The sequence below is a fragment of the Parastagonospora nodorum genome (genome assembly GCF_000146915.1).
Source record: "Parastagonospora nodorum SN15 chromosome Unknown scaffold_20, whole genome shotgun sequence".
Taxonomy (NCBI): domain Eukaryota; kingdom Fungi; phylum Ascomycota; class Dothideomycetes; order Pleosporales; family Phaeosphaeriaceae; genus Parastagonospora; species Parastagonospora nodorum.
The window spans coordinates 397712-413642 of record NW_001884568.1 but is presented as its reverse complement, the minus strand read 5'-3'; the positions used below and the strand labels follow the sequence as shown (position 1 = coordinate 413642).

The 15931-nt window shown below is 49.9% G+C and overlaps 5 protein-coding genes across 5 annotated transcripts; 2 read left to right on the top strand and 3 right to left on the bottom strand.

The window, feature by feature from the left end:
- Positions 1–781: 781 nt before the first annotated feature.
- SNOG_11787 (hypothetical protein) lies at positions 782–3283 on the top strand (the record flags this gene model as incomplete). Its single annotated transcript, XM_001801973.1, has 6 exons — positions 782–1568; positions 1634–1770; positions 1823–2079; positions 2135–2652; positions 2722–3048; positions 3108–3283. 6 exons carry the CDS (start codon positions 782–784, stop codon positions 3281–3283), a joined length of 2202 nt encoding a protein of 733 aa, XP_001802025.1.
- A 642-nt stretch (positions 3284–3925) lies between these two features.
- Positions 3926–6173, bottom strand: SNOG_11786 (hypothetical protein; the record flags this gene model as incomplete). The annotated part of the gene is made up of 6 exons (XM_001801972.1): positions 3926–4099; positions 4162–4485; positions 4559–5018; positions 5420–5911; positions 5975–6031; positions 6121–6173. 6 exons carry the CDS (start codon positions 6171–6173, stop codon positions 3926–3928), a joined length of 1560 nt encoding a protein of 519 aa, XP_001802024.1.
- Positions 6174–11309: 5136 nt separating this feature from the next.
- SNOG_11785 (hypothetical protein) lies at positions 11310–12234 on the bottom strand (the record flags this gene model as incomplete). Its single annotated transcript, XM_001801971.1, has 3 exons — positions 11310–11344; positions 11424–11865; positions 11890–12234. 3 exons carry the CDS (start codon positions 12232–12234, stop codon positions 11310–11312), a joined length of 822 nt encoding a protein of 273 aa, XP_001802023.1.
- Positions 12235–12706: 472 nt separating this feature from the next.
- SNOG_11784 (hypothetical protein) lies at positions 12707–14740 on the bottom strand (the record flags this gene model as incomplete). Its single annotated transcript, XM_001801970.1, has 1 exon — positions 12707–14740. One exon carries the CDS (start codon positions 14738–14740, stop codon positions 12707–12709), a length of 2034 nt encoding a protein of 677 aa, XP_001802022.1.
- Positions 14741–14805: 65 nt separating this feature from the next.
- On the top strand, positions 14806–15847 carry SNOG_11783 (hypothetical protein; the record flags this gene model as incomplete). Its single annotated transcript, XM_001801969.1, has 3 exons — positions 14806–14856; positions 15309–15531; positions 15612–15847. 3 exons carry the CDS (start codon positions 14806–14808, stop codon positions 15767–15769), a joined length of 432 nt encoding a protein of 143 aa, XP_001802021.1. The 3' UTR covers positions 15770–15847.
- Positions 15848–15931: the final 84 nt, after the last annotated feature.

Below are 15931 nucleotides of genomic sequence, written 5' to 3'. Positions count from 1 at the left end.
GTCTCATCAGTCTGCGACGTAGGTGAATTAGTGCTTTTCAATGAAAGAAGGTGATGCTTCGCGTAGGCAGAACAGTGGCCAAGAAGCTGATCCTTTACTCTGTGCCTGCAGAGTAGCTGCGCTATCAATTATTATTGATTATCGATTACCTATTTCTCAAGCGTTCGCATTCGTCATTTTCCAGAAAAGTCCAGAGTCCCACGGGGCGTATGTTCTCCATCTGACACACTGCTTACTCGCGCACGTATCATTCGTTGACTCAAAAAAGATACTTGTTATCAAATGTAACAACGATCTAGTACTACTATGGGTGAGGCGGCTAACCATCGGGTACTGCCGACACAACCCGGGCGAAGCTGGGTCAGGCAATCTTTTGATCCCCAATATGTATCAGCGGCCCCTCAGCAGATCATTGGTCAATCTAGAGGTGCCACTATTACGGCTTTCAAACCTGCTTATGAACTTTGTAGGCTAGATTTGCTCCAAATGGTATAAAGCGCCAAGCTATTAGTGCACTGTTTGCGCATTCCTTATCTTTGCACTACTACTACCCCACTAATATTACGATTACTAGTAGTGTTCGTAGTTCAGTGGCGTGAAGAGGCTTATCTAGGCTATCATTACTCTATTCGGTCCACTGAGCCTCCTCTCGACTTTACACTCACACGAATAGCAAGAGAATTTAGGCAGAATTTCAATGTCAGTAATTCTTATATATCTCTCGTGGTGAATGTACAACATCTGAGATCGATCCTTAACTAAACAAACCTGCCAATTTACCATGGCCTGTTGTATCAACAAGGCGTCATCGGCCGCTGCCGTACACCCTCTGGACCCTTTGTCTCCCGAAGAGATTGCTGCAACTGTTCTGGTTGTACGAGCTCAACATAGCAACGTCGTGTTCAATGCAGTCACTTTGAAGGAGCCAAGCAAAGTAGAGCTGAAAGCATGGCTGGCGTCAAAACAAGGGCCAACCGCCCTCCCCCGTCGGATAGCAGATGTGGTAGCGATCGGTCAAGGCAGCAAAGTGTACGACGCACACGTGGACCTCACAGAAAATAAACTGATTAAATGGGAACTTGTGGACGGTGTTCAGCCCATGATTACTCCGGAAGATCTTCAAATCGTCGAGGGCATTATCAGAAGAGATGAAGGTGTTATAGAAGAGTGTCGTATCTCTGGAATACCTCGCGAAGACATGCATAAGGTTTTTGCTGACCCCTGGACGATCGGTTTCGATGAACGGTTCGGCTCCAGCATTCGTCTGCAACAAGCACTCATGTACTATCGCCCAGATGGCTCCGACGACTGCCAGTACGCACATCCGCTCGACTTCTGCCCAATTTTCGACTCAGATGCACTCAAGGTCATCCACATTGACGTTCCGAAAACGAGACGGCCGCTAGGAAAGCAAGCGCCTACCAATTACCATGGCAAGAAACATGGAGAGTACAGGACAGATTTGAAGCCAATTCAAATTTACCAGCCTAATGGAGTCTCATTCTCGCTTGAGGGGAGGATTTTGAGCTGGGCTAATTGGAAGTTTCACGTCGGCTTCAATTACCGCGGTAAGCTTGGCAATAGTCATCAACATTGACCTCTGGATGAAGACGCGATGCTGACATGTGTACAGAAGGTATCGTGTTAAGCAACATCACTTTCAATGACAAAAATACGCACACTGGGGTACGCGACCGATCAATCTTCTCGCGTCTCGCTCTAGCTGAAATGCTTGTACCTTACGGGAACCCCGAAGCGCCTCATCACCGGGTATGATCCTTGCGGCTAATTGTTGTGCAAGTTTCTGACTTCATACTGATAGAAACATGCCTTTGACTTCGGCGAATATGGCGCCGGTGCGATGTCTAATAGCCTGACGCTAGGCTGCGATTGCAAGGGTTCAATTCAATACTTGGACTTCGATTGCGTGACTAAGCACGGAGCAGTGAGAACAGTAAAGAATGCTGTCTGCATTCACGAGGAGGATGCAGGCATATTGTTCAAACACACTGACTTCCGTGACGACTCCTCCACAGTCACCAGGGCTAGAAAGCTCATCGTCAGCCATATCTTCACCGCGTGAGTCACTTCCTCACGACTTGTACTTTTTGGCAGGTATACTGACGCTTTGCAGAGCCAACTATGAGTATTGCGTGTACTGGATTTTCTACCTTGATGGGACAATTCAACTTGAAATCAAGTTAACCGGAATCCTGAACACTTACTCTCTTAACCCTGGTGAGGACGCCGCGCCTTGGGGAACTGAGGTATATCCTGGAGTTAATGCCCACAACCATCAGCATCTTTTCTGTCTTCGCATCGATCCTAGTATCGATGGCGACAATAACACAGTCATGCAAGTAGACGCACTTCCCAGCGAAGAGCCCGTCGGCAGTGCAGGAAACCCCTATGGTAACGCCTTCTACGCAAAGAAGACTAAGCTAGCTACAATGGGTAGCAGCATGTGCGACTATAACGCTGACACTAGTCGCACATGGGATATTGCCAACCCGAATTGCCTGAATCCGTACAGCAAGAAACCAACCTCATACAAATTAGTGAGTCGCGAGGTACCGCGCCTGATGCCAAAGGAAGGCTCTTTAGTCTGGAAGCGCGGTGGGTTTGCCCGACACGCAATTCATGTTACGAAGTGTAAGTCTCACCATTCAATGAATGACTTCAAATGATTCTCACTGCGCCATGTCTGACACATGAGTTTAGATAAGGAAGATCAATTATTCCCGGCAGGCCGACATGTACCACAAACCAGTGGCGAGCCTTCTCTAGGTTTGCCCGAATGGATTGCCGCCAACCCACACGAGTCGGTCGATAATACGGACATCGTTGTCTGGCACACGTTTGGTCTTACTCATTTTCCCTCCCCGGAAGACTTCCCTGTCATGCCCGCAGAGCCTATGAGCATCCTTCTCCGGCCTCGTAACTTTTTCACAGAGAACCCATGCATGGATGTGCCGCCTAGCCACTCCGCGACTCCCTCTGACGTCAGGACGGGAAACATCGGGTACACGGGAGGCATTGATGTCAACAGTAAGCTAGCTTCACACTTATGATGAATCATTATCGGACGTAAATAGAATCGGATGTAGATAGATGGGGGTTGCCACAATCTATGAAACACAATGTTATTAAAACGATCGAATCGGTAGTGATCTTCACGGAATCGTCAATCACCACCGTGCCAGCATGTAGATGCAGCGAAGACCCCATGCTGTACGTCCCTCCCGGGGGCTCATATCACGGAAATGTTTTTGGCCGTATGTAGGAATTTTGGAACTTGGATGTTCTATCATGGTCGCTACCGAGATGAACCGTCATGATTCGCTTCTTACACACTCCGCCAGTCTGTCATGACGAAGGCATACTTCCCATCCAGTGGGTAAGCCTTACAAATGCAGCTAGGCCTGTTAGCACCTATTCTTTTAAAACCTAGAGTGTAGTTAAGTAGGCAAAGTGCCTATAGCATCGCGATCTGTATACTAATCCAATTCTTGCTAGAGTTTGCTGTCTTTTAATCGCTTACCTATCCGCATATGTGCAAATAAACTGACTAGAGCGCGGTGTATATACTCTTGCATTGTCTGCTGTTTGGCGCTAGGATGCTAGTTAAGGTGGATGTTCGTTAGTCTAGACTCTGAGACTTAGTAAAAGTTCAGAATTACCCTTTAGATTGATGCCCCTATCTCTGCAATCATATGCCAAATATCATTCGATGAAACGGTGTTGTACAGTCTGAAGTAGAAGATGATATTGCTTAGTCCTAAGATATTTGCTATAATCCAGATTTGGCTACATGCTCTTGTTAGGAGCCGTTCGGTGAAATTATAAGCTTGTTACATACCCATATCCTTATTAAGCGCAAAAATCCACAGTATATTCTGAGACTCGAACAGATCGTACAGTTCACCTACTTCGTCGTGACAAACCACTTCTCTACTTCGAACTCTAGCTTCATTCCAGGTTGTCCCAACGGATCTACGAAGATCTTCATGTCGACCTCCGCAGTCATTAGGTCAAAGACGCGCATCAGAACATATACTTTTGAAGGTTGCCGCAATTGACCCAATTTCATCGTCTCCATCTGCAGCTCTTAATTAGCGCCTGTTTGCTGATAACATAACTGGTCTGGAAAGCAACTCTTACCCGTTTATACTGCCCCCCACTCATGTAAAATCGAGTGCCACAAGGCCCCGTTGTGCTCTTGACTTCGAGGTAGTACTCAATGGGGCACTCATCAAAGCTATGGTCTTCGCGGATCTGAGGTGGAAAATCACCCTCAGAATGATCTCGCAGGTATTGAGTAAGCTCGCCTGAGGTGTCTTTGTAGACTATATCTGCGGTCTCTTGTCCTGTCCAGTTTGTCATATCTGCGAAGCGCGTAGACCGGGATAGTTCGCCGCGGATGGTGCTGCGCCAGTTCGCTTCAGTGAAGTTGGGAATGTTGAGGATGGTGAGAAGCTCGAAAACCTGAGTTTGTGTTAGTATGTACGTATTTGGAGCATGTGGGGAAATCTGAGAGATGAAGGGAAGAATAACATACATATGCTTCACCAGCCGCGCCGATGCGACGATCATGGATGAAGCCATTTCCGCTACGGACGCCAAAAGTAGCTGAGTGATCAAACTCGCGATTTTGACTGCGGAGTATTGGCTCATAAATGTCATCTGCTTCGATATTGCGATATCTGTGACCCGCTTGACGAGCGCTTCCAACAACCTGCTCAATCAGATCAGGATATTGCTCCGGTGGTGCTGTCTCAATAAAGTCTTCCGGATCTAACCTGGACACCGAGCGACGGTAACGTATTGGCGTTGCTTCTGGCGTGATGGGACCAACACCAATGTTCACCAGAGTTGCTGCCTCGCTTTCGGCAATTGTTGAGGCTGGGGTACTCGGTCTTTGTTCAACAGCGACATCGGGAATGAAAATGACTGGCCGCTCGATCCATTCCACTGATGAAATATCTTGCTCAATCAGAACATTCTCGAGATCCAGAAGGCTACATGACACGATACTAGATATGTCGAAAGTGGCAATGAGAGGTACTTCCAGTATTGTCACGAGCACTTTCGGTAGCTGTGACCTGTAGCAGCTTCGGCGCTGCTGTTCATCCGCTGGGACGTATATTTTGATCTGCCCATCAGAAAGATCGTGATGTATGGCTAGCCTATCGCTCTCAACGCTAATTGATCTGCTCGGCAGACTAAGTACCAGGTTGGTTGTTATATCATCAGTGGTGTATATGATCGCTTGGGATATCTGTTCGAAAAGCGCAGAGTCGCTGCGCAAAGCTTTACTACTCTTGTACTTCGCAGCACAGCTGTACAGTGTTAACACATATCATCAAGTCAGAAATATGGTCGGAAATATTCCTTTGCATCTTTGATGCTTCGAACTTACCAATATAATGCATAAGCTTTAGCATGTAGCTGCTGGGAAAGCTGTTCGTCCTTAAGTAGTGTTTCGCCTACCATTGACACCTCTCTGACCATCGCGGAAAGGTAGCGTTTAGTCAGACCCATGTATTCGAACACAACATGCAAGATTTGTACTTCGTGTACATCGAAGTCTAGCAAGACGTCTTGATCAGCTAGCGCATCGCAGTATCGGCGATGGTCCGCGATAGCAAAGTCATCCGTTTTGCCAACAAGCACCAAGACGCCGTCATTCATCTTCTTCGGTAAAAACTTCGTATCTTTGAGGCTCATCAAAGCTTTTGACACACTGTCATCGATGGACGTTCGTGCTAACATCATGCCTATTTCAATGAGGCGAGTGCGGATGTCATGAACGCGCGGTGAAGTTGTTTCCGCCATCCGCTTAACCTCGTTGATGAGTAGGCTGGGACTCGCTTTTTTGACATTGAGCCGCTTGACGAAGAATTCCTCGAGACTGTTATATAGCGGCGAAAGATCTTGGAAGTCAGAAAGGGCAAAAGGGCTATGCCACACGCACGTCTCTAGTGTGTGCCATGTGTCACCTTCGCCCAATATCATCTTGCTCTCCTTGAATCTGGCTCTATCCATAGGTCAGCGACCGTTCAGGTAGAACACATAATGTGTGCACAAGAGAAAATTCCCAGATATTTACTAATAACTTACTTGATGATACGCCAATCGTCGTCGTTGCTCGCCTTGGAGGCCAAGAAACGCATAGATATCATGCATGATCGGTATACCCGTGTCGTCAGGACAATTTTCATGGCGATAGGTGATTTCGTCAAGTATGTGTTCCAATAGCAGACCTGAAATATCAAGAATATTCGCGAAGAAACCATCCAGCAAGTCATCTCTTTCGTATGACCTCGACAACACACTTTTGAAAGTGATGAACTCAGGGCCATCTAATAAGCACTCACTACTGCCCACCCAGAGAGTCTCATGACTATCCCAGATCAAATAATCGTCGTGGAACAATGAACTATAGAAAGTTAGCTCAAGACTCACGTAACCGAGAATTATGATTCTAATACCGAAGAGAAGTGTAGTCCGCTAGCGTTGCTAAACTTGCAATGCTTCGGTAGATTTCAACTACCTCGAACAACTCCGGCTCGAGCTCTTCGAACTTTGAGACGATGGCCTGCTTGTAGAATTCCATATCCGGCTTTGAACATACGCCAAAGTCTTCGAGGAACTTCCATGACCTGTAACTCGTCTCGTCCAATGTGCCTTCCGGCAGAGCAAGGAGTGGAAAGTTGTCTTCATCCAAGCCAAACCGATCAATCTCCGCCAGTGTCTCGGTAGTTGGAAGGTATGTGGTATTCAAAGACATACTCTTACCTGACTTACAGGGCACTGAACAGCAACCAAGCTCTGCTGCGACAACGTGAGCGCTATGCTGATAAACGCTCCAGTGTGCCCTCAGGGTGCTCAAGAACTTCGCTGGGTTTTGTTTCAAAACAGTGCTTAGTCCGGCCGACAACGTAAGAAAGGAGCCAGTACTTTTATGATGCGACAAAGGTGGAAAGTACATGGCGCCCGTCGCGCGAACAAGCCATGCCTTCCAGTCTAGTTCGTTCACACGCACAGCCGCAGGTTCGGCATGGAAGATCTCATGTGACAGTATGGAGTACCCTGAATGCGATGGCCTTAATGAAGAGGCCATGTTTGACGCGTGCGACGGGAGCAAATTGTACATGTCAAATTCACCATCGGAGGGCAGATACAGCTCGAGATCGCGGGCTCCGGTGGCGTACCTCGGGGAGTGAAACGCGCTCACGCATACCCAGGATCGACTATCGTCCAGATCGTAACCTTGATGATACATGTATCGAAGATCGTCCACGGCCCCATCAGATTCCAAGTGCGTGTGGTGTAGCTTGATCATTGCAAATACCGTCTCCTTGGGGCAATCCTCAACGCCAAGAGCTTTGTAGAAAGCTCTGCGGGTCTGGTTCTGAGATGCGATCTTGTCGAGGAGCCTGAGAGATAACCTTTCGGGTATGGGTGTCGTCCCTGTGAAAGCAAAGTAAACATTGGTAGAGCCGCCAAAACTAATATTTGGGGCGCCTGTCCATTGATTCCTTCCGGTCAGGGGGATCAGCGCAAGTTTTTTTATTCTGTCCCGTACTGCATCTAAATTCCTGCTTTGAGTCCTGAACGGTATGACCATAAGTTTCGCAAAGGCTTCATGCCATGGATCCGCCGAGTTCGTTGTCCTAATCTTAGATTGAGCAGAGACTAGATCGGCCTGGAGTCGATCCAGGAATTCGAACCACGTGATGCTTTTCAGACCCAACTCTACAAGGCGTTGCTTGTGGCTGTACGTGTACTCTGAAGCCAGATAGACGTCATCAGCTAGGTCTGAAAGGATAGGCTTCCCTTGGTATAGTGCCGCGGTTGCCACATCCCGCACTTGGAGTAGTGACTTGAACTGTCTCCGTTCCATGGTTTGAAAAACGTTTTGCACTTGGATGCGCTCTAGGAGGGCGCTATACAGCGTCTTCCATGGGTGATCCATGGCCTTTTCTGGCAGATAGTCGAGCCAAGCGTATCTCAGAGCGTGATCTGATGTAGCGAAAGTTCCAGAAACAGCAGTGGCAAACGTGTTCGCGACCTCATCGTAGAGGGCATCATTCCACGCACAATCGACAACACTTTCTCGGCTGGCAGAAGTCACAAAATCCGAATGAATCAAGAACTATCATATCGTTAGTAAGTTTTCCGACAAGGTTCTTGCGGGGTATCTTGAATTACTTGAAGTTGAGCTACCCGTTGTAGTGGTAAGAATGCAAAAACATGATGACCAGATGCTGATAGTTTGGGCTGCCCATTATCTGAGTTGATGGGAAAAGCCAGCTCGACTTGCGCTTCTATACGGTCTTTCCGGCGCTCGTGGTGTGGCATGTTCAGTCTCGTTGCCTTGAATAGGAGGTAAGTGCAGTCTTCAGTCAGGCTGCAATCGTCAGTCTCTCGCCAGCGACTAATAACGCGACGTAGAGGACTGTCGCGTCTGCTGAAAAATGTCTTCTCGCGTTGTCCGCTGATGTTAGTCACTATGAACTGAATCATACGGAGTCTCCGCAGGAAGAGTAATGTTGTGTCCGGTATATCTTGTATGGCTATGAGCAGCCGCGCATAGCTTTGTCTGGCATCGTCGGTAAAACGCAAGACCATTCTGGTCGTTACGTCTGGCGGTAGCTCTTCAGGGGATGCATCTAATGGCGTTACCATTCCCAGACCATCCTCTCCTTGGCGATGCCTGAAGCGAAAAGACCATAGTCCGGATTGTATGTGCACATCATCCGCAATAGAGAAGACAGACTTGAAGCCGAAGCCCTTCTCACCGATATGATCGTCAGTTTTGGTTGCTTTTTTCGAACTTCTGCCTGTCGCGCAAATGGCCTCGACATTTCTTCGCCTGAAGCCGTCTTCGTTCGTTTCTACAATCAGAGAATCCGGATTTACCTCGAAGCGCAGGAAAGGTGACAGTCGCTTTCGATCAGCACCAGCAAAGACGGAATCATCTGCATTCTGTATCAACTCGTACAAGAAACGATACTTCGACGAATAAAGCTGCTCTGATATGCTAGAAATATTTAGCAGGTGCAATTAGCGCTTCTGAAGCTACTTACTTGGTCGTATACGCAGCCTCAGTCTCCCGCTTTAACTTCACGATATTGAAGACTATTTCTTGGGTTCGACGGCTGTTTCCGTGGAGTTCTCGCACAACTTCGGCGTCTAAGTAGCCTTTCTCAGCCCTGATGTGTTCGACAACAGATTGCGCCTCAAGATAAGTAGCTGGTTCACGGTCTCCGAGCCGTTTAAAAGTATCGTCATGCTTGTTGAGACTATCCGGAAACTCGTTGTCCATGGCAGATGTGTTGATGCGCAGTTTACGACTGTTTTGGAGTATAGTGTGTTGATGCGCCAGAGGTGGGTGGCGTTGGACGGAGCTTTATTATCTAGGAAGAGCTGGACAATTGCACATAAGCATATGTACGCGCCCAAGCAGCTGTGCCGTATTGGTGCAGAGGCACGAAACATTGCAGGCACAGATGCGCATCTTGGACTAAGCCACACTTTGGGAGCCTGTCAAAGATCCATGTTTCCGCCAGCTCTATTGGTCGGTCAATCTCCTCCTGGGACTCGAAGCAACACAAAACCCAACGTTCCACAGTCCTACCTTTTCTTCTCGACACAACCGTACCATGTTAGGTAGGCAAGTTCGAGATGTGCATGGCGTAGCAGCGTTATAATCAGGAGGCTATGAGGGCAAACAGCTGTTGGAATCAGGTGTCGCGCCTGCGGTCGGGACAGATATGCAGCAACGAATGTCGTGTCACTCCGCATTAGGGTGCGTTTCATGGGGTAGTTCTTAGGTACGCCATATCCGTACGTTCTGTTTGGTGTGGGGGCGGACGGACTCTCGGGCTCTAACTTAGCCGCTTCATTTTAGCGCCCAACGGCAACAGCCCAAGAGTGCACCGTGTAGGACACATCTGACACCAACGTGATCTAACACCTTTGGAAAGTAGGCCTATCGCCAGCCGCCGCTGTCCATCATTTCCATCTTGCCACGACTACCTCACTACCACATAGACGTATATGTGAAAGACCCGCAAGTTCACATGAGCACTTCCAACGAGACCACAATGGGCACATTCAAGTCCTTTACAGCGGCGCTATCAAAGCTTGCTCTCTCAGCCACCTAGTCTCGTTCTCATGTGCAAACGATGTTTACATCCCAGCGATTAATATACTTCTACCTACCTTATCTTGATGCAGTGTGTATCCCGCGGCGGTCGAGCACGTTCACACAGCTCCAACAACTTGTCCACCTCCTCCGAACCCACCAGAATAATCCATAAAAGACTGTTCTTGACAACCACTCGCTGTATTTCGATTATGCTTCGGCTCAATTCTCGACTTTCTGGTACTTTGACAAGTGTTACACCCGAAGCCAGTGTGAGATATGAGCGTGTTTGCTACCATCGTAGCTGTAGGCCGTTCCGAGTAATCGTTGTGCATCATGGCCAGTATGGTCGGATGCAAGAAGCGGTACGTAGAGTTGCCTAGTGCGCGAAAGGCGTGATCGATGTTACTTGCAGTGATATTATGATCGTTGTGTTCCAGAGGATATTGCCCGATTAGCGCAGCTAAGATTTCCATGTAGATGGAGCCAAGCGAATGGATATCACATGTGCGTTTGTGTCGATGAAAGTTGCCCTTTCGGTACTCGGTCCAGTCGTGTTTGCAGCCAGCACATGGTGTTCTCACTCCAGCTTCATGCTCAGGTTCAAGTCGTCCAGTATTGCTACCACCAGCGTAGATGACATAGCCTTCATGCACCAAGATGTTCTGAAGCGTTATATCTGGGTTCACTATATGATTCTCTTGCATGTAGGTAAGTCCGGAAGCGAGACAGCCTAATGGTGCTTGAAGGATCGATGTTGAGGTCTGTTGTCCGTCGAAGTTGGCCAGGAAGTGTTCGAGGATGCCGTCATTTCCGGAAGGTTGGAGTGGCGTACCGAGTTTGCGCATTCTTTGATCTGAGTTGACAATGTTGATGATATGCTGGAGTCCATTCGTCCACGATACCTCCCTTTGGGTGCGAGTAATCTGCCCGCGGAATAGTGGTAGATGGAACGTTTTGTGAGAGTACATCCAGGCGACGACACCATTTTCGACAGTACGCATAGCTCCTTCTTGGTCTTGTTGTAGGTTCAGAATAACCTGGTGAAGAAGCTGTACTTGTTCACTAATAGTGGCATTGACCTTCTGAGATATCGCTGTTCTGTCCGTCGACGACATCTGTGTAGATCTGGAATCGACCACCAAGGACTCATCCCTTACATCAGTCCCTTTAGACCGACACTGGCGACAACTAAGTCCGGCCTGTGTCATCAATCGCGATCGAACTCGATCCGCCGTCCAGCGAGCGTTAGGGTTCCTCGCAGACATACTGATGATGACCTCTGGTAGGACTGCAAGCTTCGCGGGAACTTCGATTGAATCCAGCTGTTCGTGTATACTGGGCATCAGTTCCGAGAACAACCCCTCCTCATAGGAGAGAGACTCAGTCAGTGTCGAGAAGATCTCGATGAAGACACACGCCAGGGAGAACACGTCAGATGAAGAACCTCGCAGACCTCCGCTGAGTAGTTCTGGAGCTGCGTATTTTCTGGTCATCTCGGTCGGACCCTCTGTGATACTGTTGTCGAACAGAGTTGAGTCCAGCGAGAGACCAAAGTCCGTATACAAGACCCGGCCTTTGTGGATCAGGATGTTCTTCAGCTTGATGTCCTTGTGCCGTATCTTCATCCGGCGCATGAAGGAGAGACCATCTGCCAAACAGCCAAAGGACTGTTCCAGGATCCGCACCATCGACTTGATTTGCACTTCATACTGCATCGGCCGTTCGCGGCATACCACCAACTCCCCCAGGAACTTATCCAAGTCGCCCCCATCAGCCACAGGGCTTAATATCAGTCCAAGGCGATCTTTCGAAGTGTACGTAGCAAACAGCCGAATCATATGGCGGTGTTGCCGAAGCGCTCGGATGACTTTCACTTCATTCATGAAGGCCTCCGTCAACCTGACCCTGTTCTTCCTGCTGAAGAGGAAGAGTTTGTGCGCAAAGATGCGGCTGGTGGTGAGGTCTTTGACTTCTTCGACTATGCAGCATCCGCCGACGCCCAGGTTTCGTTGCAGGATGTAAGGAAGGTGCGCTTCGTCGATGTCGACGAGGTCGCAACCCTCCTCGACTGACAGCATCTTCGGGCTTATGCGTTACCGTCAGCAGCCTGCTCGCGATGTCGACGGGGCGTGTGGAAGTGACGTGAACGATGCGGACCACACCTCAAGTGGAGAGCGATGAAGCAGTGACGGAGCTGGCCGTGGCCCAGGTGGAGACAGAGCAAGCACTAGAATCGTTAGTGCGAAGCCAAACTCGCATTCTGTGAAGGAATCTAACCTTGAATTTCCGATTTAAATACTAGTCTATCATAGTAGCGCTATAACGCTGAAGTATGGATGTCAAGTGCAAGGCTACAGAGGGGCGAGGATCTCAGCTCGTCCTCCACATGTACGATCGTAAGCTGCAGGTTCGCCAAGGTCTACTCCGCCCAGATAGTCTTTCATGGCTTCATTGGCCAATATTACAACATTCTATTGTATTCTACAAACCAATTCCATCTAAGAATCCAAAACTCCTAACCATGCAAACATCCACTATCTTACATCCTTTTCACAACCTCACCCTCCCCTCTTCCCCCCGTCCACCAAACAACGATAAAAATCCATTCCCCCGCTCCTCCTCTCTCCTCACCGGCGTACCTTCATCCTCATCCCCACCCATCCACGCGGGCCTCTTGAAGCTAAAATCCTTCGTTTCAAACGTGTTCTTCCACCTGGTCGCGAACGTGTCGAAGAAACCCGTGTCCTCTTCGTCTTCGGGACCGAGTCTGCGGCGCGTGCGTTCAGGGCGCGATGATGACGGCTGGTCTAATAGCGGCGCAGACGATGGCGCATCGGTGAAGCGCTCGTTCGGCGGCGATGTGTTGCGCTGCGAAAGGCCGAGGCTGTTGTTACTCGTGCCCTGAAGCTCGCGTTCGATGAGCGCGCGGCCTTCGCGCCACGACCCGGTACCCGCGTAATTGCCTGCGCTGCCGTCGTCTTCGTCGTCGAGGAGGTCGCCGAAGCCGCAGATGTTTTTAATCTTGCCATAGAGGCCGAAGGCGGTGGCGAGGACGGGGACGAGGATGAAGATTGGGAAGAAGGAGCTGAAGCCTTTGCCGAGTGGGGAGAGGTCGATGAGCTTGCCGAGGAACTTGTGGAACATGGTTTCTTTCCAGATACTAGGGTCCGTCATGGTAAGGAAGTTGTAGGATAGTGGGACGGTGAGTTTGGCGACTTGGAGGCCGTACCAGGTCGCGGACTCTTGGTATGTGTTTCGTCGGACGAGTGCGCGATTTCCCCAGATCTTAACTTCCGTAAGGCTGTAGAATGCGCAGATGCACATATAGCACAACCAAAATGCGGCGGTAACTTGGCTGCCGAATCCGATCTGACTGCGTGCTGAGGCGTGACGATGCACGACTGTCCATCCGATGAGGGAAAGTTTAGGGCCGCCGAAGTCTTGGGCTTCGCGCACACATTCAGACCAGACGATTGCGGTGGATGCAAGCACCGTGATGCCCCATGTGGCGTATGTGAGGGCGGGTACAATATGGGCGTGCAGGTGGTACCTGGTGTAGGGTGTGAGGATTATGATGCGATCAAGGGGACCTCTTGACGATTGATATGGCGAGCTCTTGAACTCGAGACGTTGACTAGCCTTCGAGTCGAGAATAGCCTGGGTTCGGACTGCCTTCGCCACGACATGATCCCATTCATTCTCGAACCGTAATTTCGCGTGTCGTGCTCTCTTCAACTTCCTCGCTAGGTCCGCAAGATACCCCTCCGTGATGACTGACGGAATAGTCGAAGTACCCGCTGCCCTTCCACCTCCAGCTCTGTTCTCAGGCAAGCTCCCCTTCTCCGCCATTTCATCAATCCATTCCTGAAACTCCTTCGTGACTCCATTCTTCCTCTGCTTCAATTGCACGACCTGGCCTTCATACTGATCCAGCTTCTCCAGCGCCTCGGTCAACTTCTCGTGCGTCTTCGGGGCCTGACTCTGTATCCTCTTCAACCGCTCACTAACATTGGCATATCTGAACAGACTCCTTGGAAAAGCCACGAGTCCATGGCCCATCAGATAGATACCCAGTATCAGACCCCACGTATATGCCAGCGCCATAACCAAGCTCTTAAACGTCTCCAAATGCAGCCCATTCCACCATATCAAATACACGGATCCGACAATCCCGGCACCGAGCATCATCGCCCAATACCGCCCCAGGCTGCGAATCGCATACATGCCGCGCGCCTTGGGCTCTCTATACCCGCTGTCGCAGTACTCGCCGAGCATGGGCAGAATCGCCCACGTCAACATGAACGTGAGCCAGTATATGATGCGCCATGACTTGTACACGACCGTGTCGGAGAGCCAGATTCCCCGCGCGCCTTCGGTGTCTGTTCCGGCACTGCTCGCGAGGTCGATGGGCAGGAGCACGACGATGCTGGCGGGCAGCGCGATTGCGAGGAAGACGGGGACGGTTACGTATGCGGGCGTGGTGCGCAGCGGGAGGTAGTAGCGCAGGAGGAGCAGCACGAGGCCGCAGATGCTGAGGAGCGAGAGCACGAAGAAGGCGCTGGAGCCGGCTGACGTGGATGTCATCGTGGGCTGGGAGAGGCGCGCATGTGTCGTGTGCTTGGAGGAGTGTTGGTGCCTGTGAACCTGCGATGGTCCCTGAAGCGCGATCCGGACGAAACGAAGTCGCGAGGCTCGGAACGGCTCGGAAAGAGTTTACTCCCTCTTCACTATGCTATTCTATCCTATCAATTCACTGCTGTCTTCAGAGTCCATATGCAGTACTCAAAAACATCCCACCACTATCTCCCTCCCCCCCGTCGCATCCAGACCCTGCGTCATCCGCGACTCCCAATATACCCCTTCCGCGCCCCAGCCCATGCTTGATAATCACCGGCTATCTCCGGCGCGCAAAAACGGGCTAATGCGACTCACCCACACCCGAATGATGCAATCGCTCGTGAAGACGACAGCTGCGGGGCGCGCATAACTAATCCTACATCACCACTACCACCTACTATTCATCCATACCCTTATTCACCACACTTCAACAATCACAAACTCAGCGTAAGTCTACATATACCCCTCCCTCCTCTTGTCCATCCCCTCCACAACCATCTTTTCTACACCATACATACTCACCCACCATCCACAGCCCACCCAAAAAAAAACCGCCACCATTTCCTTCCTGCGCCACTTCTTCACGCGCGCCCCCTCGCCCGCCACCATGTCCGCCACAAAGACCAAGGTCCAATCCATCATCGACGAGAACCCCGTCGCCGTCTTCAGCAAGAGCTACTGCCCTTACTGCCGCCAGGCAAAGGAGCTGCTGAGCCAGAGCGGCGCCAAGTTCTATGCTATTGAGCTGGACCAAGTCGGTACGTTCATGCCCAGGATGATAGCTAGACTGTTTGGAGAAAGTGGTTGTTTGGATACAGCGGCTAACGAGACATCACAGATGACGGCTCAGCCATTCAGAGCACCCTCGGCGAGATGACGGGCCAGACTACCGTGCCCAACATCTTCATTGCGAAGGAGCACATTGGTGGAAACTCGGACCTGCAGGCCAAGAAGAACAACTTGAAGACGCTGCTCAAAGATGCTGGTGCTTTGTAGATACCTCGTCACAAAGCTCGTCAGTCTGGCGCTCTTCTACGAGTTGATACATCAATGAAGAAATGAACAATCACACACATCTCTGCGCTTCAATTGGTGACGCCGAAAAAAATGCATTGAAACATAAAATGATCATGAATCTAACAGGGTAATCTTTAATCT